Genomic DNA, 22,635 nt, shown 5'->3' on the forward strand with positions numbered 1-22,635 from the left:
CCTTTTTCTATCACTGTATCTTGTCCATTTCATTCTGATCTTATCTCAGACACCCGTTTCCACTTGTTAATACAAATAATTCGCTGCCGTTTCTCAACATTCAAGCGGAATTCTCTCTGTATAATTTTTTTTGTGATCGTTTTATTCGTTTTCGTTCATGAGGGTTGTTATTTCTATGCCGAATGAATAAATCCTGCAGGTTGTGGCTTTTTGTAAATAGAAACAGTTTGAATTTTTTTTTTTTTTACATTTCTGACCTGCTCAAAGTGCTGGATGATTCGGTGAGCAGCTTCTGTGTCGAGGCTCTGCAGCTGATGCTTCCCCTTCCCCATTTTTGTCCAACTTCCCTGCAAAAACAAACAAAAAAAGAGAAAACCTGAACAAACTTCTTTCAATCTTTTGTTCTATATGTTATGTGGTTGTTTTAAATTGAACAACAACAATAAACAGTTTTCCTTTCCTCCACCAAACTGTTTTGCCTGGCCACGATGATAAATGGAGATTTCACGGATTTTACTAAAACAATTGTAATAAAATAAGTTTAAGAATGAATTCGCTGAACACAAACGTGTTTTACTTCCGGATGTTTTCAAACGAAAACGGATGTACGTGGTAGTGTAACCATCTTGTAATTATTCTTTAAATAAAAAGCAGCGGAGGGATTCAGGGAATAATCATGTGAATATAATACATACTTTGGAGAATTTCTATATTGATCGTGTTTTTTTCCCACGGGTCTCTGTTAAGGATGGTTGTTACTTTCTGTTTTGAAAATGTGCATTTAAATCCTTACCGGAAGTAGTGAACGGTTAGTTAATCTAACTTTGCCAGTCAAACCCAACGTGATGATTCGCAGCTGCGTGGACACATAAAAAAAACCAAAGAACTTCAATTGGTGTTTGGACCATCCAACACAAGCTTTCTCCATTGATTCAAAGCAAAATTTTGATTTGGCTTTCGCAGGATTATATCAAAATAATGACTACATATTGAGCCTGGATTCCCAACTGAAAACCATTTTCAAATTATTTGGAGACAATCTTAAAACCAATTTATTAAAATGTTAAAATGTATATACGTCCGCCAGAGGACTAAGTTGGAAATCCATTATTTACGAGTGTTTACTGCCATCTGGTGGTCATTATAAAGAACTACGAGAATTTTAAGAAATTACCAGTTTCAGAAAGAGTTTTGATATATCGATTCTTTGAGGACTCAGAGTGTGTGTAAGTAAGTAAGTAAGTAAGTAAGTAAGTAAGTAAGTAAGTAAGTAAGTAAGTAAGTAAGTAAGTAAAAGTAATTACTGCAGTTTCAACTTGGTGCCACTAGAGGGCATTAAGAAATCGAACGGCCATGAGTCGTTAAGCTGGATATTTGGCTTGCTTCTATTTCCGGTTAGTAATGTCAACATAATAGTCGCTTATACCGTCAAAAGGGTTTCCACGTGACTTTTGTTCGAATAAAGCTTGCAGCAGAGTGATACATCTTGCTGTAATTTACACTCTTTGTAAGGTCAGCCGGAAGCTCCGTTAGAAAACGCAGATTCGGTAAATGAAATATTTTTTCCAATTCCTACATGTAATAATAGTAGTAAAAAAGTGATTTTTGAGTTATCTTTTCATTTTTTAAATACCAGTCTCTCCTGGGGCTGTTGACTTTAGACTGGATGTATTCGTGATTTTTCATCATGGCGTGACAGCAAACGAGTCATTTGCTTTCCAACGAAGGTAAGTTAGCCTGAGCTAACGGTAGGAGCTAGTTTATTATGATTAAACATCCAAGTTTATTATGAATTCCATTTTATTTGACAGTAAATGTTAACACCATTAATTTAAGCCCCATTAGCAGTCTGTCATTAGCTTCATTAGCTTACCTCGCAGATTCTGAAATAGCTTCAGACCGTTTTTTTAAGGATTATATTTCATAATTTAGATTTGTTTTTAAGTGGATCGCGAAGCCAAATGGCTTTTCAAAGGTAGTTAGATGACCAGAGTGTTCAAAAGATCATTTTGTCGGCTCAAAGATGAATAAATAGTTTTAACAAATCGCCACTAGACTTGGTTCAGCCAGTGAAACGAAACTATTCAAGAAATAGACTACATCCTCTTCCTGCTCCGACTGGGTGTAGAAAACCATAATAATCCTCCCTTAACCGATATAAAACACGACGGAGGAGAAGCAACAGTTGGGTTTGGGTCAAACTGCCTTTAATCATTCTTTACAAACAGCTGTGAAACGCATCCATTCATTTGGAAGATCAAATTCCGCAGATGTGAGCACATGTGGTGTTCGGAGTAATTCTGCTTCCTCTAGAGCAGAGGCAAGTCTTCTCTTGATCTCTGTTCTTCCCTTGTTGCAGGGAGAGATTCCCGCCTCACCGCAGGAATGCCTGTGGGGGAGTACGGGGTGCTGGGGGGCAGCCTGCCCATCGTCACCACCTTGAATTCCTCCTACTCCACCTCCATGTCCCTCCCTTCCCCGTACCTGTTTGTACCCCCTGCGGAGCGCAAGACCATCTCTGACGTGCGTCGCACCTTCTGCCTCTTTGTGACCTTTGACCTGCTCTTCATCTCGCTCCTGTGGATTATCGAGCTGAACGTAAGTTCCGGGTGCCGGATGCGCTTCTGCGCCGTCACAGGCGAGAGTGAATCCGGCTGGTTCTTGTCTTCAACAGATCTCCAACTCCATCAAGGAGAGCTTAAACCACGAGGTCATCCATTACAACTACAGGTCATCCTTCTTTGACATCTTTGTAAGTGTTTATCAGCTACCAACAGCTCAGAAAAATAGTAGTTCCACTTTTTTACTTGCGACAATAACGTCATTGACTGTATTTAAACGAGGTCGTGAGCGGAGAAAACGTGTGCGCGTATGTCAGCGCGTGTGCTCCGGCGGTCATCGTTCTTTTCTGTTCCTTCTGCTCTCAGCTCCTCGCTGTGTTTCGCTTCCTGTGTCTCCAACTGGGTTACGCAGCCTTTCGTCTGAGGCACTGGTGGGTTGTGGCGGTAAGTCAGCTGGCGTCCCTCAGACACGCCTTGTTCTCATGCAGCCTCTCATCGGCCTCCTACCCACTCCACAGGTGACCACTCTGGTGACCAGCGTCTTCCTGGTGGTGAAGGTTATCTTATCGAACGTGAGTGAGCCCGACTTCACCCTCTCACCTCTACACTTTCACACTCGCTGTGTATCCGTCGATGCCACTGAGGCTTTTGGCCTCAGGGCTCCAGCTTGTTGCTGCCTGCCTTTACCTCCTTATAGACTGGGTGTGTTCCCTGATTGGAAGCTTTACTTGTGATATGTCCGATGCTCTGCAGCTTCAGGGTAACACAGTCTCTGGCTCTGAACAGCTTCTGTCCCAGAATGCATTTGGCTACGTGTTGCCAATCACGTCGTTCGTGGTGGCCTGGCTGGAGACCTGGTTCCTCGACTTTAAGGTGCTGACGCAGGAAGCCGACGACGAACGAGGTGAGAGCGGCCGTTCCGGTTGATGGGGCCGTGATGGGACCACGCGTGTTACCACATTTCCTTCTTCACCTGCAGCCTATTTAGCAGCAGTGAATGCAGCCTGTGAGCGAGCCCCCATGATCTACCCCCGCGCCGTTTCAGATGGACAGTTCTACTCCCCGCCCGAGTCTGTCGCAGGTGATCCGCTAGATCCCGTCTTGTTTCGGTGGTGACCTCAGAGCCGCAGACTGAGCATTTTCTTCTAACTGTTCTGCAGGTTCTGAGGAGGACCTGGATGAGGAGGGCCTGGGACGCAGGGCTGTAACTGCACAGGTTAGGTGTCCGGGGGCATTCGGGGCGGGGGGGCGGCTCAGCACCTCCTTGTATCTGAAGTGTCTGCGTGCTTCATGTGCAGGAGAAGGAGTATGTGAGGCAGGGCCGGGAGGCCATGTCTGTGGTGGAACAGATCCTGAGCCAGGAGGAGAACTGGAAGTTTGAGAAAAACAATGTGAGTTTCTGACTCTGGCGAAGTTTTAGCCCTTCAAAACCTTTTATTTCTAATGTAACTGGAGCGAGTTGAGATTTCCCTGAAATAACAGACGAACCTGGTGGTGTGCTTTATGTCAGGACGCTGGCGACGCTGTCTACACTCTGGAAATTCCCTTCCACGGCAAGACTTTTATTCTGAAGGTACAGCCGCCTGAAAGCAGCCGTATTTACTGGACGTCCACCGTCCGGCTCTATTCCAAACCTCACTCAAATCAGCTGCTTGTGTTGGGAGCCGTTATGTTTAACATGGAGGCTCTTGTGATGGCTGTCAGATCTTAAACGTGCTCCTAACGTGTACTTCAGTGGAACAACCAGACCGGCGACACCTCAGAAATAATGTCTTTAAACAGCAGGACTGGTTGCTTCCCTGTGAACTGATCCTGGTGAACCAGCAGCCAGCACTGGCTTCATTGTTGTGGTGTTTGTTGGCCTCGTCACGCCCTCGGCTGGTGGACAAAGCAGCGTGAAATTGATGGGAATTTGTGATCCACAGTCAGGATTTGTGATGCGCTCAGAGGTCGAGCGTGCGAATATAAATAGTGAAGAAAGAACATCTTGTGACATCTCTGCTAAACCAGCCTCATGTGGATCCCAGTCAAATAAATTCTAAATCGGTTACAAACCTTCTTATTATGAACTATTACTCATGACGCTGAGGCCGCCTCCTCAACGTTTCACCCCGTTTGTTGAGCCAGTCAGGTAGCATTTAGCTTTAGCATCAGTCAGTCAATCCAGAGAGTCCTGACGGCGTGGATCACCGACATTATGGTCTCATTTCACCGAAACAAAGCTGAAGAGAATCTAAATAGGTTCTTTTCCCCCAGGAGAATAGTTTGAAGGCTTTAGCCTGGAGAGGTCATGTGATCAAACAAACATTCTAGACCAAAGCGGCGCAGATTTAAGTGACGTTTGTCAGAGCGAACCGAAGCTGGTGAGCGTCCTCCAGCGCCTCTGCCTCGACCTCACGGCTGCGCGCATGTTCGCTGGTTTTCAGGCTCTCATGCAGTGTCCCGCCGAGCTGGTTTACCAGGAAGTGATTCTACAACCGGAGAAGATGGTGCAGTGGAACCGAACCATTTCCGCCTGTCAGGTGAGAGCTTGGACAGATGTTCGCTCACATCCATCCCTTTCCTCGACACCTTTCTGCCCCGTACGCAGCAGCAACGTCTGCCCTCTCCTCAGATCCTCCAGAGGGTCGATGACAACACCATGGTGTCGTATGACGTCTCCTCGGGAGCGGCGGGAGGAGTCGTGTCTGCCAGGTCCCTCAGTGCAGCCAACACGCCTCTGCATCGTCCACTCGCTCCCGTCACCTCAGTCACTCACTCTTTCTCTCCGCTCAGGGACTTTGTTAATGTTCGACGGGTGGAACGTAAACGCGAGTGCTACATGTCTGCTGGCATGGCGACCAACCACGACAGCAAGCCTCCGTGCGGCCGCTTCGTCAGGTCAGAGCACATTTCCAGCCGTTCGGCAATGCTTTCAGCAATGGTTTCGGTCTGTAACCTTCTCCCTCTGCTCACGGCCGCATCAGGGGAGAAAACGGACCAGGGGGGTTTGTGGTCCTCAAGTCCAGCATGAATCCGTCTGTCTGCACCTTCATCTGGGTCCTCAACACGGACCTGAAGGTACGTTGATGAGCGCCGCTGCGTTCTGACCCTGCGATGGGGGAACTGATGTGAGCACGCATTAAAAAAAAAAATCCCAACTTCTCCTTTGGGTCATTACCAGTAAACTGGTCTGGGGGGAAGTCCACCAGAACCATCAGGAGATTCATATCAGGGTAGCGTCAGCTGATTCTCTCACATGTTTATTTTGAGAGGAGCAGATTTAAGCGGCGCGTCTGCTCCTCAGCTCAGGTAAATCTTCAGGATTTATGCTGCTAATTCTGACGGATCCGCTAGCAAACACTTGACAAAACGGCGTATCGATGGTTGAGTTTGCGATGGCGTTAACTTCAGCTGACCGGCAGCCGTCGCAGAGTCCATGTTCACGTCCCTCTGGAATCACGAGCGTGTCCGCGTGAAGGCGGAATAATCGATGGTTCTGGCAGACGTCTCTGTGAGGATTGGTGTGAGACAATGACTTGAGCTGAGTGTTTGTGTCCCGTCAGGGCCGGCTGCCCCGCTACCTCATCCACCAGAGCCTGGCTGCCACCATGTTTGAATTCATGACCCATTTACGCCAGCGGATTGGCGAGCTGCGGCCCGCGCTCTGCTCCCACCGCTTCCCCTGAAAGGCCGTCCCGAGGCTGGCTGTCTGTCTGTCTGGACTGCTGCGATGAATTCTTCAGAAGAGGCCATGCGGGTCCTGCGTGACAGCAGGATGTCAGACAGTCTTGTGTTCCATCCTCACCATTTTATCTTTTGGGGGTTTTTTTTCTAATTTTTCTGTGGACCTTTAATTGTTTGGCTGTTCACCACCACCGAGCAAATAGACCAGGCCCTCCAGGTGGGTGACGAACCTGGGTGGTCCTGCTAAAAATGAACTGGATGGAATGAAGCCGCTGTATCACTGAGCCTTATCTAACACACACAGTTTGCCTTTTATTTTCTCCAGTTTGTTATTTAGATTTATGCATTATGCTTTCACAGCACCATCATCATGTAATTAAACTAACTCCGACCTTTTAACAATCCTTAAACACTATTTCCACCTTGAACACACGGCAGTTGAAGACCTTCCCGCCTGCTGCCACTAGGGGGAGACACCACTTTGTTGCAATCTCCTCACTTCAAATGACCTTTGTGAGGGTACAAATGACGTCATCTGATATTTATTACAACAAAAGTGTTTTTCTGTTGCAAAAACATTATGCTTTAAAATTAGGAAGAGGGCTCTACCACTTTAAAGTCTGCATCACATGGTGGCTAAACGTATTAAAAGTCACTGTTAGTTGATAAAAGGTCTAATAGTGATTTGTTTATTATTATTTAGCTTCTCCAGATGATTTTTCATCAAGAAAAAAATCTTGACTGACACAAACCTGGGAAAATCTTACATAATATCGCCTATTGCAATGCCATGAATCAGCAGCTTTGAGTTGGAACTCTAGTATAGTAAGTATTATTTTTTAATTGTGCTAAAAGCCTCAAGTGCCCTTTCTGTGCTCACCAGATGTGTTCCAGTCAGATTTGAATGCAACAGATTGGCCTCCCCTTTGGGCTCAGATGTGGTTTTGATGGTGGCTTTTCTCTGGCATCGTGAATAATCGCCATGTTTTTAATTCATTAGAAATGTTGCTCTTATTTCTAGGGTCATCCTCCTCCGCCCGACCGCCCAGACTTCTAACACACAGGTGACGTCTGGTTGTGTCATAACTGAAGTAGCCAGAGGATGACCTGTGCCTCTTTATGCTTGAGAATTACCCAATTCTGCTGGTTTGCTCCGATGCCGTGGCAGTATATACGTATATAAGATGTAAACATTCAGGAATGTGAGCTTTGGGTCATGGTCATTGGTCACGTTGCACTACCAACATGGCCATAGCCCCGTTTGAACTGTCTGTGAGCTGCACTGTACAGGTCCAATACGGCTGATATCAGTGCCTTCATCACTGTAACATTACGTTTGCTTTCATGTTAAGCGCTTAACTCGATCACCAACGTTTTCAGTTTGTTTTATACATTTGAAGAGTATGTACATCATTTACAAGCCTGTTGCGTTGGCAGAGATACTGACCATTGGACGGAGTCTGTCAATAAAATGTTCAAAAAATCGTTGCCTCATCGTTTAATTCGCCAATAAATCAGGTTATCTTTCCTTCATTTGCTGTGGTCGCCTCATTGATCTTTATCAAAGATCAATATTTTCAGCCTCTGCCTTGCTGGAAATGCTTCCAAAAGGTGGAAGGAATTGATTTGCTGGTGTGTTTACCATTTGTGGATGCAGGGGGTGCACCTTGTGACTGCAGCCGCACGTGTGTGACCAGCTCTCCGTATTAAGCCGTCTGCCCTTCTTCACCTCATGCTCGTTACTTTCCCGATCACATGCTCGCGTCGCTGTGTTCTGTTGACTTCAGACTTAAATCGATGGAAATGAACTTGATGGTCAAGAGGCCGTCCAAGTTCTTCAGGTTATTACAAAATCAGGTCACACACAACTGTGCTTAATCTCATTTGTACAGATTTTGTTATCTACATAGGGAGTAATGTTAAAAGGAAGGCGAGCTGTGGTGGAGTAGATTACCCAGATCTTCTGTGAGGATCTGCTGCTGATGGAGAGATGTGATGGCCCAAGGGAATGAGCTGGGGCTTGGAGGGAGAGCGGCTCACATGATTGTGTTATGACTGTCTTCTGAGGCTGTGGGTGTGTGAATATGTCTCTTTCTTTCTTGATGACAAGAGAGAGGCTCATTATCTTCCATGTGAGGCTGAAGAGAAGGCTCAGACTCTGGGCTGCCTCCGCTTCTAAACTCGGTCGGGTCCTGGCTGGAGGTTGTGAGGACGACCCTCTGCGTGGAGCCTGGTCCTCGTGGGGGGGGGTGAAAGGGAAAATTTGAACTCGGGGACCAGTGTTTTGCTCCAGGTTTTACTGCCTGTTGTCAGTTCTTTTCACACCTGCAGGCGACAGCGAAGGTCTTCTGAAGCAGCTGCATGGACGGCAGCATAGTGGAAATAAAGGAAACCTCCTGAGTTCATGCATCCGAGACTCACCGGGGAAGCTGCTGTGGAGGCCTGAAGTTTTGCTTCTGCCGGGATTACCTGAGAACATCCAGCACCTTCTGATCCGGACAGATGGGGTCAGCCTTGAGGTTCTGCATGCAGTGCTGCTGCTGCTGCGCTGTTAATGATGATGACGAAGATGAGAAGCAACCTTTACTACCGTAAGAAGCCGCTAGAAAGGCCAGAGCCATAATTTCTGTCCTCTGATTGCTGCATGATTAATGCTGATGAAAGAAAATGTCATTGAGTTGCTTCTGGTGACACGTATGAATGTCGGCGTGTTGATGCGTGAGCGCTTGTTGCTTTTGTGTGTGTTGACCGACTACGCAGTGAAGATCCTTTGGAGTACTTTAACCGGGAGGTCCAGAAGCGTCGTGATGAGGAGGCCAACCTGTGGAGCACACCCGGAGACCCCAGCCACTCTGAGAGGGAAGATGATCGGGTCCTTTACAGTCTGCTTCAGGCCAGGAACAAGACCCGCATGGGATCCTCAGTATGTCAGGACTCGCTGATGCTCCCAGCTGATGCACAATATTTCTTTTATATGAAATATGTATTCTGTAACAGGAAGCTCAAGCTCCCTTTTTTCCTTTTCAGGGGTATCGCCGTCTGAGTGTTGACATTGAAGCTATGAGAGACACCCGTCGAGAGGTCCGAGACAAATGGCAGACCATCCTGGAGAACTTGGGTAACGGCACACGGGAGATGTCACGAGACATAACCCCCTGCACGTTTCCACAGTAACCAGGACTGATCTCCCTCTCTAGGCTTTATGGCGGAGGCAGAGTCGCTTCTAAACGTGTCTGCCGGGGCGTCACATGACCGCATGAGGAACGCCCCGGCAGCCCGAGCTATGCTGAACAAGCTCCACAGTGAGACGTCCATCTTCAGCAACAAAGAGCCCCCACCTGAAAGATATCTGTTCATCCTGGTGAGATCAGATCAGAATAACTATAGGCACAAACATTACGCTTGACCTTGCTTATGGCCTCTTCTAAAACGGGCCAGGCTGGTAGAAGAGCGTCTCTTTTGCTGGTCGGAAGGTTACGGTTGGATGTGGCTCACTGTGACTTTAGTGCAAAGGTGTCGCTCTCTAGGAAATGCTTGATTTTTCATCCTCACCCGACCAAAACCTCTTCTGTCACCACCTTTTTACAGGATCGCCTCATATATCTTGACATCGCTGATGATTTTATGGCGAAGGCGAAACGCTTCTACCCTCCAAGAGATGATTCTGACGAGGACATCCCCGGCCTGGCCATAAACCTGCCGCTGCTCTTGGCCCGGGTAGAGGCCCTGAACGGGAGAGACAAGGAGGAGGAGGAGGATGACAGTGAAAGAGAGGATGGAAATTTGAGTGATTGATCCTAAGACCCACCTGCAATAATAAAAGACACAAGGCAGGGGGCAGCAGCCATTAGGCCTGGAGACCCAAGACACAAATGCGTAGCTTTTCTTTCCCCTTATGCAGATTTCAAAGTTTTACTGTGTCAATCTTTTCTTTATTCTTCTGTCTGCAGAGCTTGATGCTAATTCTGCTTTGTGCTGAAACATGAAAGGGTCATCAGGCGAATGTGACAGAAATATTAAGTGACAGTTCTCTCCGGTTGAGTCCTTTCCAGTTTTGGCCCTGTTCACTGTTCAGCTGTTGTGAGCCTTCAGGGGAGCAGTGTTCTTGATATTCTGTCCTGTGATTATCAGCACTTGCTTCCTTTGATCACATGACCCAGCCCAGAACTCTGATGTCAGAATATTTTTTTTATGTTTCACATGATTGGGTTTGTGTAATTGCTGGATTTACCTTACATTCAGCATCTCAGATGCTTCGGGAATAGCAGATGGCGATATTATGTACGGTGAACTTAAAAACCGGGTTTGTACGTGACTGACGTTTCTTCCAGGATGTCTTTGTGTGTTTAATCTAACAGTGAACTGAAATCAAGGGTAATTTCTCAAACTCACATGGTCGATTGTGTGTGCATGTGTGTGTGCATGTGTGTGTTGTGGTGTCCAGTTCAGGATGAAATAAAGTGATGTGAAGCATGTTACGGGCAGCGTGTCATTAGAAAGTCAAGCTGCTTCTTTCTCTTTTCAAGCGCTCACGTATCCTGTTGGCTGTCAACCATGGGCTGAATTACTGTCTGATCTGCAGTCATGCCAGAAAATCCCGGCCTCTCTGGTGTCTGACCGTGCCGCTGGGACCAGTCAGGGAGGAAGATGAATGGTGATGATAGTGTTTTGGTGCTCAGCTGCTATTTCTTGTTGTTATTGTTATATAAGAGAGACATCGGAGGGGGCGAGGGTGGCACATGTTTCAACACGGCACCAGAGTTTTAGCACACACACACACACACACACACACACACACACACACACACACACACACGCACACATTGCTGGTAACCCTTGAGACTGCAGTGCTGAAGTAGATGTGCAGGAAGTTAACTTTCTCGTCAAGCACGCAACGTCACGCTGACCAGCCGACCTTCTCGTTGGTGACTCAAGTCGTTCACTTTCATGATATTTGGCTCTATTTACCACCTTCCGACAGGCCCGGGCTTCATCCAGCGATCGCCCTTCTCCCTCTCTCCCTCCCTCTCCCAGTCTCTCTGCTGGCGACAGCTCATTTAAGTGTCACTTCCCAGCAGCTGTGGCAGCCTTGTTATGCAACGCCATGTTCTTCCGCAATGTCGGCCTGTTACAGGTGGAGGGACGGTGGGGGGATGACGTGACTTACCTCATCGGTGTTCCTCCAAATGGACTCTTTACACCCTCGTCTAGCACGAGTCTTAAGAGCGACATGACGAAGTTAAAACAATAAATCATCCACCCCCGTTAGTGACTGCTACGTCAGGTTCGTTCTGGAGTGACATCATCTCAAACCAACTTACTGGGTTTCAGAAATGGCATTTTATGGTTGTCATGGTGTATTGAATGACCCCATGAGTGTATTCTTGCTCTGGGTTCTTTCAATGACACCAAGCAGTGGTATGCAACCCTACTGAGAAGAAATTTAAATACAGTTAAAAGCCATTGGAAAATAACATGTAACTGATGTATTAGAAGTAGATGTTATTGGTCAGTGGAGAAGAGTGGCGGTTATTTAAGAGCTCTAGTTGTACGGAATTGCTTTGATCATTTTTTAAGAGACCGGGCTTTTGCCACATGTGTGAAATCAGAAATTTAATGTCGAATGTGGATCAATGCGCCACCGAGTGGCACCGGTTTCGCATCTTTACATTCTGTAACCTGAGTCAAGTAGACATGGAATGACCCGCTGTCATCGATGTACTGAACAACGGTGCTGTCATGGCATATTTGGACATCGTGTTTCATGACTCTCAGCAGTTGAATGGTTCCCCGCTGTTTTATTTCTTTAGAATTTCAGAGGTTTTGTCACATTTATCTTAACCTCCTCTGTGTATTTGAGACCGCTCCGTGGTTATCTTCCCACATTAGCATGTTCTCCTGCTCCCCCATGTACATTATTGCCTAAACTTTATTAAGACTCCCTCTAATCAACTAAACCTGTTGTTTGTGTCGGTCTGCATGTTTATCTAATCTAAGTCTTATCTAAGTCCACATGTTTCCGCCGCGCCCGAGTGATCCTCTCTGACGTGTCAAGTGTACAGCTGAGTGAGGGACGAGGCGACTGGCCACATAATTCCATAGAATTTGAGCATCGGGGGATTTTCAAGCCTATTACCCTTAACCCCTCGACTGAGTGGCTTCCAGTTCTCAACAGGAATGAGACACAGAGCACTCGGTGTCAGATGTCTCTGCACAGTGATTGTCGAGTGACAACATGACTCAGAAATAGAAACAGAAGATCTATAAAAGCGGTGGGTGGATCAGAGCTCGGACACAGACGGTTCAGAGGAGTGAATCCGGGAGCCACCCCGAGCGTCACAGTTGCCTCATCACAGGCATCACTTGACCCCCCGAGACGCATCTTTCTGAGACGAATTTCCCTGCAGCAGACATAATGCCAGTCTGTTCAATCCTGGAGAAGTGTAATGATGAGGTGATGGGCGCTGAGCTGACCTGCAGTTTGCAGGAGGAGAACAAGGCTCAGAGGGAGAGCTACAACGCCGAATGGAATTGTGTCAGTCTCAAGACTCAACCTCAGGACAGGTAAGAAGAAAACATCCAACTATCCTCAATTCAAAGCACAAAAAGACTTCTGATGCTCCATAAAATTATCCCACGACTAACTAGAAATGTTCTCTTTACCTGCAGGCAAACAATGCACCTAAATGACGTCTCTCGTAGGGAGACTCTGTCCCGACAGTGGCAGGCCCGGTCCCTGAAACAGCAGACCTGCCCCTCTGGGGTCTTCAGAGTGGGCACTTTGGAACAGGGGGTGAGGGAGCACCAGCTGCTGCCCAAGAGAAACACCCTCCCCTTGCCCATCTTTATGCCCACTGAGCTCGGCGTCAGACTCGGACGCGGAGCTCCACACACGGAGCAGGACCTTCCACCATTCCCCATCCCAGACGGAACCTGTCCCAGCAAGAGGACCGTGGACGAGATCACGAGAGACCTACCCCCGGTCAAGCCATCGCTCATGGAGTTCTCCAAGGCACCCAAAGCTCTGGGTCGCTCCATGTCCCTAGAGGCTCAGAGAGGGTGAAGGTCCAGAAGAAGGAGGGGCTGCCAATGAGACAAAAAGGATGAAAGTTTGGATTGGCCAAATTTAGCAGAGGATCAGGGGAAATGTAAATAGATTCCTTTGTAGATACATTGAAAAGTTATGAATACTTTAGTCCTCAGCGCTACTTTTGTTTCTTGGTGACCACAAGTACCTGTCATGCTTTTAATGGAAGGACGGTGTGTTCAGCTGTCCCCTGATCTATTCTGAGCCAAATCCTGGCCAAGTTTTTAGCTCTGAGTTTACCCTGAACGGTAGAATGGTAGACAAGCGTATTGTGTTTGTGGAACGAGTGAATCTAGCTGAAGGTTTGCAATGACACAGGAAGGGGTGAGCAAGTAAAGACTGACGTAAAGGAGAGGGATGGTCAGGTGGGGGGGCAGGTGTGGGGAAAGTGCTGTGAGCAGGTTCAAGTTCCCAACTGATGTTGATCTCTTTGAAGAGAACAGAAAGCACAAGTGTGACCATGTAATTAAGCTGTACAGTGTCTGCATGCCCGTGCGTGCACGTGTGTGTGTGTGAGGGGGTGTGCCAGTTGAACTCTCCAATCAAGAGAACTTAGAGAACAGTAATAAAATGTTCATCACCGAGGATTACCTGGCTCTGCCTTGTTGAGTGACAGCTCATAAATAAATGCGTATTAACGGAGAGTCCAGAGTGAAATGTGTGCAATGATGGTGATGTTTTCAGTATTTCTACTAATAAAGGCTGAGCTGTGGCTGTCGTTGCTCTTTTTGTACAAAATAAATACAAACTCATGGACGGTGGGTTGAAATTGTGTTCTAAATACACCAAAATTGAAAAATAATGGATGAAAGGACAAATATACACAGATAGAAGATTTATTAACAGTTAAAGAAATATGCACAATCAGAAAAAGAAAAGAAACTACTAAAAGTGCAGAACATGGTAACCAAATACGCTGGAGCCTGGCCCCTGCTCCAATACCACCGACCCCATAATTTGGGCACATACACACTGTGTTCCAGTTTCATCCCTCATTAATTTTTCAAGTCCCTCCTGTTTGTTCTCAGCGCAGTGTGCTCCGCTCTTGTGTTGGTTTTGAGAGCTTAACGGAGGAAAGGCGTTTTCTCCTCCTTGTTTCCACAATTCCGTCAATTTAACTTAGAATTAAGCTGTCATCCACTAAACCTCATCCAGCTGGAAGATGTATTTTCACCATAACTCTTATCGCCCGTCTCTCGCTCCATTTTATCACTGACACTTGTGTGCTTGTGATAGGCACTCAATATTTGGTATTAATAGCTGGGTAAACATTGGAATTACCCTGGAGACAGCGGGGAAGCAGCCATATTGCTGCGCCCTTCCTTGTTGAGCTCTTAATCCGCATGCTTTATGAGAGATTTGAATGCTGTAAAATCCCCCTACAGCACTGCACCCCTCCCAAACACACACACACACACACTGTCACAATACAGTCCAGTTGTCAAAATCCATATGAAATACCAGACCCCAGAACTATTTTCCATGCATGAGAAGGAATTGAGTGTGTCATTTAAATTCTTTCCAACTCAGCTGTCTCAGCCACATTTGGTGCTCTTTGTCTTCAATGTCACATAATATATTTTCCTTTAACCTTTACCAAAAACTATGATTCCCTGACAGGGACACATGCGCAATCACCCATATTTATATTCCAAGCTCACTGCAATTTATTTAAAGAACAGTGTTTCAAGCATTACTATTTTTACGCGGTGTCATGCATGTGTCATGGGTGCCATGAACCTACATCAGCACAAAGTCAGCACATTTAAGCTCAAACTAGTGAGATTAATGTGATTAGTAATAATAACTCATGTGTAATTCTAAATATAAAATACATCACGGGTGACTCTGTGTTCTATTTAATATCTTTTCGTATCTACGGTAAGTCCCTCCGGCTGTTGCTGCCCCCTGGTGGAAGATCTCGATAATGCAGGTTGAACGATGCCGCAATCGAACAATATTACAATATATTTACTGATATAATTTGACCAATGTAATTACCCGCTTTCATTCCACTTTCATTCGCTATTTAATCAACAATAGTTAAAAATTTGGTTAATAAATGAAACTATATTCCTTTATAATCAGCAGTTCTCCAAGTCTCTCCCTTAGTCCCTCATTATTGTAAAGGTTGCTGTTGTCGCCTCAACTCAGAGACGCTGGTGACATCACAGGAGAGATCTACATGATAATCAGTTGCTGGCTGGGTGCTGATGTGTGGATGGGTACCTGCTGCGAGCGTGTCGTCAGTGCCCACAGTCAGTGTTGGGTGTTGGAGGAAGGTCAGCAGACAGTCGATTATCATTTAAGAATTATTTGCTATTTAATAGGAATAAGAAACTATACAAAAAATAGGCTCAGTTGCATTCGGATTTCTCAAAATACACATATTTATTCAAATTTGGATTGAAAGAAAATAGTTTGAATAATGATGTTGAATGAATGAGAGTCGAGGAGACCGTCTCCCTGCATTCATGTCTGAGAAGCGTGTGTGAAAGAGAGGATCAGCCAGCCTTTCTCTCCCTTTCTCTCAGTGCTGTGAAGCTGTGAGTGAGAACATATTCTCCCAGCACACCTCCCTCCAAATGATATAGCTCTTCTGCAAAAAGTTCCACAGTTGTCACCTTTCACCGAATGTGTACTTGCCAGTTACTGCAGCAAAATGCCTGATTGGACTTGTGATTAGAGAACCTCTGCCTCGGGCAGTTGAGAGTGCTGGGTTCTGAAAGCAGTCTAAATACTGAATCCAAACGGAAAAATAAAGTGGATACTTTCCTCTGTGCAACTTTTGATTTGGGCGAGATTGTTGCCCGAGGCAGCTTTTAATGGTGTTGTTAAATCTCCTCATCAGCCCCATTTTCTTTCTGAGGATCCTGCTGGAAATCCCACCTCAGTAAGGATGAAAAATCAAAGCCATTACCGGTATATCAAAGATTGAGTTCATTATGGCTGCAAATAACAAAGAGAAACAGTCCCAGCAATGGCTTTCGTCTGTAATAATGACCTAAGAGCCCTGGCTCATATGCGCGACTGCATCCTCTTTGGTTCTAAAGGGTCTAAAAGTCATAATGACCGAGCCCCCCCCACTTTCTAGTCTGCTACTGCCAGTCTTCCCTGGTGACTCAGTGATTAACCCGCAGTGTGTCAAATGGAGGTGCTGAATGTGGGGTGCCGAGCTCAAGTTTCTCCCCCTCGATGTCAGTCAACATTTATTCAGCAGTGACTCACCCCGCTGAATTATTAACTCCCTCCAATATGAATTTGTTTTGTTACCAGGAGCGCTGGAAAGTGCACGCAGGTTACTGTAAATCCACTGTCATTTAAAATGTAATTCACGGAATGTGAGTGGATAAATATGTCGCACCAATGATGAATTATTGAAATCCTTTTAGGGCACAAAACCACATTAGTTGTTCTGTGGAGACGATGCGACATTCAGAAACTTCATTATGTGGGTTCATCCTGGCAGCGAGGAGGTGAACAAATGAAGCAACATTAGACTGAGTGAAACACCATTAATATAAAAGTCTAAACCAGAGGTTCAGCATTTAACAGTGTGATACTCAATTACTGCAGTGAACTAAAGGTAAAATCACCCTGCAGACCAATGTTTTGTTTCAGTTAGAAAGTTTGGGAAGAACTATTCTTTTATAACCATTTTCCAATGGGAGGATTTACAGTAATCCAATAAAAAAGGCTTTAAAACATTAAAGCCTTCCGGGCTCCTGATTTGTTAAATCTGTAAGTCATTTCCTATTTCGTACTTTCATTCTCTCAACTTTTCACAGTAGTTAAAAAAAATACCTTTAAAGGCCTCCAGAAATCCCATGATGCAATCATGCACAACTTTTTCTGATATCCAAGAAAAACATTAATAATGTATCTGAGTGCTGCTACTAAGCCAGTAGTGTGACAGACAGGAAGGAAATGCAGCGAGGGTGAAATCCTGAGAAGGATTTTTTGTGTGTGCGTGTGGTGACAGACTGCCTTACTGTCTTTGACATGACCACCAGGCCTAATGGAGGCAGCGGAGCCAGGAGGCATCGCAGTCAGCGGGAGCTGCTGGAAGGGTGAGGAAGGGGGGGGGGGGTTCGGGAGCCTGGGGAGAAGAAATGGGACAATAATGAGGCTCTGCCTGGAGGCGCTGTGCCTGGGAATAAACCCACATACAGTACCTGGCTCTATAGGTGCTGCCGTCCTTTGGTGAAGCTGGAGCCCTCAAAATTTGGAGGCAATATGAGATGATCACCTTCTGTAACACTGTTGTGTTTTGAGACAAGAGATTACAGTCAATCAATAAGAACCTTTGATATTTGCAGATGATTTTTGAATAAATCATATGGATATAAAGTATCTTCTGTCGGTGGAAGGCAGCGTGAGGCGCCACACCCAGAAGCAGCAGTATGCATATGCAGGCTCGCCCAGGCAGCACACATCTTCACACACACTCCCACACACTGCCGCCACATCGACTCTTGTTGGTGCGATTAAGCCCACAGCGGACGCCAAGCAGCACCTTTGTCAAAGAATTAAGTCCATATTTGTTTCAAAGATCCGCCTTTACTAAATATCACACAAATGGATGATTCCAAACGAACAAAGTGCTTTAAACTAGAACACGTCTGACCAGACGTATATCTAGGAATTCATTTTCAAAACAGCAAATCCTTATCGTTAAAGTCTAACACTGCGTAACAAATGCTGCCTCTTTTAAATGCTCTGCTAGGAAACAGTGACACAATTCCAACTCAAGTTAAACATCTCTAAACATGCTTTCTAATACTAAACATACTAGGTTTAACTCGCTTTCTATCTTCATTTTGTCCCCAAGGTGAAAATGCAACGATCTCCACTGATCCGTGACCTTTGTTTTCTCCAAATATTTGATATATTCAGGCAAAATATTCCAAGCAGGGATGCAGTTTCTGAAGCCCCGGCATGCTTGATGCATGCTGATGCTTGTTATATAGTGTACACTTGAGAAATGCTCACAGATGACTGAGAGAGAACAAGCCATTCCCTTCATCTGGCTGGTTTGATACCATCCACGATCGTTTGAAATGGCCACAGGTGAATTATAAGTATTTAAAAGCGATGCCTCAGGCCCAGAATGAATACAGCTCAATCATTAATGCATGGATAATAGAGCGTTACAGTTTCACAGTGGCAGCCCACACTAATTATCACGCAGTTTATATGAAGCAATCAACAACACACAAACACACCCACCCACACACTCACACACACACACACACACACACACGCACACACACACACACACGTCAGTGAAGGGGTGTCTGCAGCCCCATTGCATCTCCAGCCCTATAATTAAAACACTGTAATCTGGGTGAGTCGTGTCTATTTTAAAAGCTTCCCTGTCATTGCGTGGGCAAAGACGCACAAAGGGAGGCTTCGGGAGGCGAAAGAAGAGGAGGAGGGGGGCTGGATAACGGCAGCCAGCAGGTAAGGACCAACTGCCGAAGTGACAAGACGACTAATAAACTATCTTTTACTGGCAAAGTGTCCAGAAGATAAATCCTCATTCTATCATCCAATGCAGCCCACACACTTCACTTAACTTTTCCTGTTTTAGTAGAGGACCAGAGAGGGACGTGCATTTTTAAGTTTCATGTGCAACCCACACATCACGTATCATGAGAACGTGTCTTTTGAAAAGTTTCACCTCAGCTTTATTACTACTTGAACGATGTAGGTGATTGTAATACCAAAAAGTAGTTTCCTATAAATTCATGCTGTCACACATTCTTACTGACGGAACATCAGTTTAAATTAAGTATACATAAATACTTGATTTTTGAGTGCTGTTAAATTAAGCCTATGCATATACGTGTGTGTGTGTGTGTGTGTGTGTGTGTGTGTGTGTGTGTGTGTGTGTGTGTGTGGTGTGTGTGTGTGTGTGTGTGTGTGTGTGTGTAAAATATAAAGATAGCCTGGAGACTCCAAACCCTGTCCACAGCTCCGAGCAGGGCCTAAACCATCCACGTATGATTAAATCATTAGCACCTCTCAGTAAAGTTTAATCACATGTACACTCACATGCACAGAGAAGTCCTCACTCTTAAGGCCACAGCGCTGCATTAGAGATAATTTATTCATGCAAATGCATCAGTGCTGACAGTAAAATCACATTAGCTGGATATTTCGCTGATTTAAAGAAACCTGTTGCGTGGCATCACTGTTGATTGCAAGCGTGTCTCGTGTGGTTGGTGGAGTTTTCACTGGTAGAGGATGGTTGGTGACAATGAGGTGGTGGATTTAAAATTAAAGCTATTATTAATCCCAGCCTGCCTCCGCAACACACACACACTCATACACACAGGAACACACACACCCATCTTTTACCCCCACCCCTCTCCACATCTCAAGAAACATGACCATTACTTTCTTCTGTTCCTATGGCAACAGCACCCTGGAATCATTATGAGGTGGAAGCAGTGCGCGTGTATGTGTCTTCGCAATCATGCCAGAGTGTTTATGCAAAGGCTTGACGTGCTCGGGTATTGTTTTGATCCCGTCAGCGACGAGTCCAGTCAATTCCTTTGACGTGCGTAATGAGATCGTCTTCTTCTGGCTGCTGTAAAACACTGTTTGAAGTTTTCAGATTTGGCTGCTGACTTGTTGCATTGCACCTCAGAGAGGAGTTATGAGTTCTTCACTATCTGACTGTGCTGTTGTTTGTCCTGATTGGTCCCTGTTGCACCTGATTAGTGCATATTTGATTAGAACAGCTGGACATTCAGGAAATGATTCTCATCAGGAGATTAATGCCACTTCAATGCCTTCGTGTAAAGCAGAGAAGAAAAGACAATGACAAGTGCTAAAGTATGACATGACAGCTGTCTTACAGTTTGAAGGACAGGCCAGGAAGTGTTGGTTTCATATTTTCCTTCAACGGTCTCTTGTGGGGCATCTAAAAAAAAAGACAATGCATGAAGGAACTCAAGATAAGGCTTTAAATATTTCCTCTCTCCCTAAGGAAGAGGGCTGACTGACAGAAGTTTCCCACAACTACAACGTACTTTTCAGACAAGATCTTTGCAATGCTAACCATCAAATTGAGACATTTTCTCCTTCTGTGTCTGCCCAGGTCGTCACGCTAGTCATCCTGCATTCTGCCATCAAAGTTGGAGAGGTGTGTCGTGGGCAAAGAAAGAGCTTGTAGCGATGCAGTGAAACAGTACAGCGCTCCACAGTCAATTGGACTGATTTTCAGTGGAAATCAATGTGTTGAGACACCCAGCATCCCCTGGAAGGCATGGTCATTAGAGGAAAGGGCTTTAATGGGATTTTCTCTGCACAGACTGTGGCCCAGTCGTCCAGGATGACCATTGTCTCAATCCATAGCAGCCAATGTCGGTTCATTGTGTGTCAACGTTCTCTTCGCTCCTGCTCTGCCAAAGCAACGGACCTCGTGAGAATTCGAGCTAACCTTACCAGCGAGAGCCTGTCCGCACAAATACCCTTTGTGGTTCCAAACATTACAACAGCTTGAGGGAAATTCTTTAAGTAGAGCTCATTTATAAAAGCTGCAGTATCAGATTATGTTGCCAACTGTTCTGTGAAAGACTCCACTCCCGCTGGCTTCCTCTATGCTTAATGTTATTGCAGACATCTGCTCTTTCTTAATGTGATTCAGATCTGCACACAAAATACCACGTGTCACTGCCGAACCTGTGAATGATAAGTATAAATTTGCATATTGGTTGTAATGAATCATACAAAGTGTCCTGGTCCTACCTTTTAAATAATTACAGACAACTTTCCATTCGCCATTCAGGTTTTAAAAAAAATAAATAAAAAAGTAGGGTTCCTCTCAACAGGGGCTATTTCACAAAAATGTTTAATTAACTTTGATTAAAAAGCTTTTGTAGTTCCTTCTGTGTGTACTAAAGTCTTTAACCTTTTGTTCTTTCAGCCGCTGCCTGTGAATACTGAGGTGTTGCCGGTGTGACTTTGTTCTTAATTTACCCCCGACTTTGTCTATTAATACACAATAGAATGTTTGCATGGATGTCATAGCTATTTTATCGGGAGAGCACAAACAAACAGGAAGCAGGAGGGGAGGAAAGGAGAGACGGGTAGTGAGAGAACATACAGTAACAGTCGGGGGGGAAAATGCATTAATTTGACTAGAATGTGGCTCTGAATTTGATACAAACACAGAATCTAAACATGGAAGCACATACTAGTGTGAAATGGTGTAGGTGGATCATCATTTAATGGGTGGATAAAAATGTGTTAATTGAGTTAATTGTGTGTGTGTGTGTGTGTGTGTGTGTGTGTGTGTGTGTGTGTGTGAGCACTTGCCAATTTCTCAAATTTACTGTGGAATGAAAAGAATTGGGCATTTTGCAGAGTGTTGTTCATTTGGCTTCAGATAATAGATTGTTTAAAATTTCATGAGCTTGAATGCCAGGACAATTCTCCGAGAACGGAATTTGCACAGGATGAAGTGTGATCATGCCAAAAGGCATTTCTGAGGAGACGGCTTTAAATCTAGGATGTTAAAGCTAACGTGTACTTTGGAAGCTCGCCAGAGGTCTGATAATTACCAAATAATAGTGCGGTGTTATGTCTGGATATTATTAGCAAAGCAATCTGCCTTCAAGTGAAACAAAAGTAAAATATATGTTATGACTTGAGCTTAAATGCCAAGTTACATCATTGTTGTGTTCGTCGGGAGTCTGGGTACTTTAACAAAAGGGTAAAGTGTTTACATCTATTTAGCTCTGTGACCATCTGAGGCACTGTTTACATCATTAAAATGTGTTGTGTGCACTGCAATTGCCTTTCTTTGAATGCAACAAATCCCATTAGAAATAGAGCAAATGAGGCTGAAAACTTGTATATTTTGTGCATTAATACAAATGCTTCTTCACAGTGTCTCTTACTTTTCTTTCCCCTTTTTTCTTGTGACCGGCGTGATTGTTAAAATGAGGCAGTGTGTAACTTTAGGTTTAATCATCATTAGTTCTGCCTGGACTTAATGGTCAGCACGTGGTTCATTATTTTCTGCGAGACCACCGTTGTTAAAGGTCAGTGGTGACGCTTCCTGACAAGTAAATGCACTGTAACTCTGCAAAGAGATAAAAATGAACCTGCGCAACAGCACACGTGTTAACTGGGTTGAAGTTTTAACCTGCGAATGGGTTTTTATGGCACTGCTTCTGCTGGGTTTAGTTACCATTATCTAATTCATGCATGTCTTACATTTATCCATAATCTGTTCTCTGTTTGCAGGTGTTGATTCAGCTCCCCAGAATATACAGGAATGTGGACACATGGTTGTGTGATCTACAG

General features: G+C 45.1%; 3 protein-coding genes and 1 long non-coding RNA gene across 8 annotated transcripts; all 4 read left to right on the plus strand.

Moving 5' to 3' along the window:
• The first annotated feature begins 1,435 nt into the window (after nt 1-1,435).
• On the plus strand, nt 1,436-7,760 carry stard3 (StAR-related lipid transfer (START) domain containing 3). 5 transcript variants are annotated; one of them, XM_057015551.1, is made up of 16 exons: nt 1,436-1,547; nt 1,637-1,748; nt 2,360-2,598; nt 2,675-2,752; nt 2,928-3,005; nt 3,080-3,133; nt 3,315-3,465; nt 3,541-3,642; nt 3,722-3,777; nt 3,860-3,952; nt 4,072-4,134; nt 4,988-5,083; nt 5,176-5,255; nt 5,337-5,441; nt 5,528-5,621; nt 6,107-7,760. In XM_057015551.1, exons 3-16 carry the CDS (start codon nt 2,386-2,388, stop codon nt 6,227-6,229), a joined length of 1,386 nt encoding a protein of 461 aa, XP_056871531.1. In that variant the 5' UTR covers nt 1,436-1,547; nt 1,637-1,748; nt 2,360-2,385; the 3' UTR covers nt 6,230-7,760. The 5 variants fall into 5 exon arrangements, with proteins under 5 accessions (XP_056871531.1, XP_056871528.1, XP_056871530.1 ...); XM_057015548.1 differs by having other exon boundaries at nt 1,438-1,547; nt 1,637-1,727; XM_057015550.1 differs by having other exon boundaries at nt 1,476-1,547; nt 1,662-1,727.
• A 144-nt stretch (nt 7,761-7,904) lies between these two features.
• On the plus strand, nt 7,905-10,705 carry mreg (melanoregulin). The gene is made up of 5 exons (XM_057015565.1): nt 7,905-8,818; nt 8,988-9,150; nt 9,255-9,345; nt 9,425-9,588; nt 9,816-10,705. The coding sequence occupies exons 1-5, from the start codon at nt 8,730-8,732 to the stop codon at nt 10,020-10,022; spliced, it is 714 nt and encodes a 237-aa protein (XP_056871545.1). The 5' UTR covers nt 7,905-8,729; the 3' UTR covers nt 10,023-10,705.
• Nucleotides 10,706-12,500: 1,795 nt separating this feature from the next.
• tcap (titin-cap (telethonin)) lies at nt 12,501-14,026 on the plus strand. The gene is made up of 2 exons (XM_057015573.1): nt 12,501-12,791; nt 12,897-14,026. Exons 1-2 carry the CDS (start codon nt 12,643-12,645, stop codon nt 13,288-13,290), a joined length of 543 nt encoding a protein of 180 aa, XP_056871553.1. The 5' UTR covers nt 12,501-12,642; the 3' UTR covers nt 13,291-14,026.
• A 4,534-nt stretch (nt 14,027-18,560) lies between these two features.
• Nucleotides 18,561-21,208, plus strand: LOC130515386 (uncharacterized). The gene is made up of 2 exons (XR_008947185.1): nt 18,561-18,777; nt 20,423-21,208. It is a non-coding gene; the product is annotated as an uncharacterized LOC130515386 (long non-coding RNA).
• Nucleotides 21,209-22,635: the final 1,427 nt, after the last annotated feature.

The sequence above is a fragment of the Takifugu flavidus genome, chromosome 18 (genome assembly GCF_003711565.1).
Source record: "Takifugu flavidus isolate HTHZ2018 chromosome 18, ASM371156v2, whole genome shotgun sequence".
NCBI lineage: Eukaryota > Metazoa > Chordata > Actinopteri > Tetraodontiformes > Tetraodontidae > Takifugu > Takifugu flavidus.

Coding starts and splice junctions, on each gene's coding strand:
- tcap (XM_057015573.1), top strand. CDS start 12,643: ATGCCAGTCTGTTCAATCCTGGAGAAGTGTAATGATGAGGTGATGGGC. Junction 12,792..12,896: donor AAGACTCAACCTCAGGACAG/GTAAGAAGAAAA, acceptor CTTTACCTGCAG/GCAAACAATGCACCTAAATG.
- stard3 (XM_057015551.1), top strand. CDS start 2,386: ATGCCTGTGGGGGAGTACGGGGTGCTGGGGGGCAGCCTGCCCATCGTC. Junction 2,599..2,674: donor TGTGGATTATCGAGCTGAAC/GTAAGTTCCGGG, acceptor TGTCTTCAACAG/ATCTCCAACTCCATCAAGGA. Junction 3,778..3,859: donor GCAGGGCTGTAACTGCACAG/GTTAGGTGTCCG, acceptor CTTCATGTGCAG/GAGAAGGAGTATGTGAGGCA.
- mreg (XM_057015565.1), top strand. CDS start 8,730: ATGGGGTCAGCCTTGAGGTTCTGCATGCAGTGCTGCTGCTGCTGCGCT. Junction 8,819..8,987: donor GAGAAGCAACCTTTACTACC/GTAAGAAGCCGC, acceptor CCGACTACGCAG/TGAAGATCCTTTGGAGTACT. Junction 9,589..9,815: donor AAAGATATCTGTTCATCCTG/GTGAGATCAGAT, acceptor ACCTTTTTACAG/GATCGCCTCATATATCTTGA.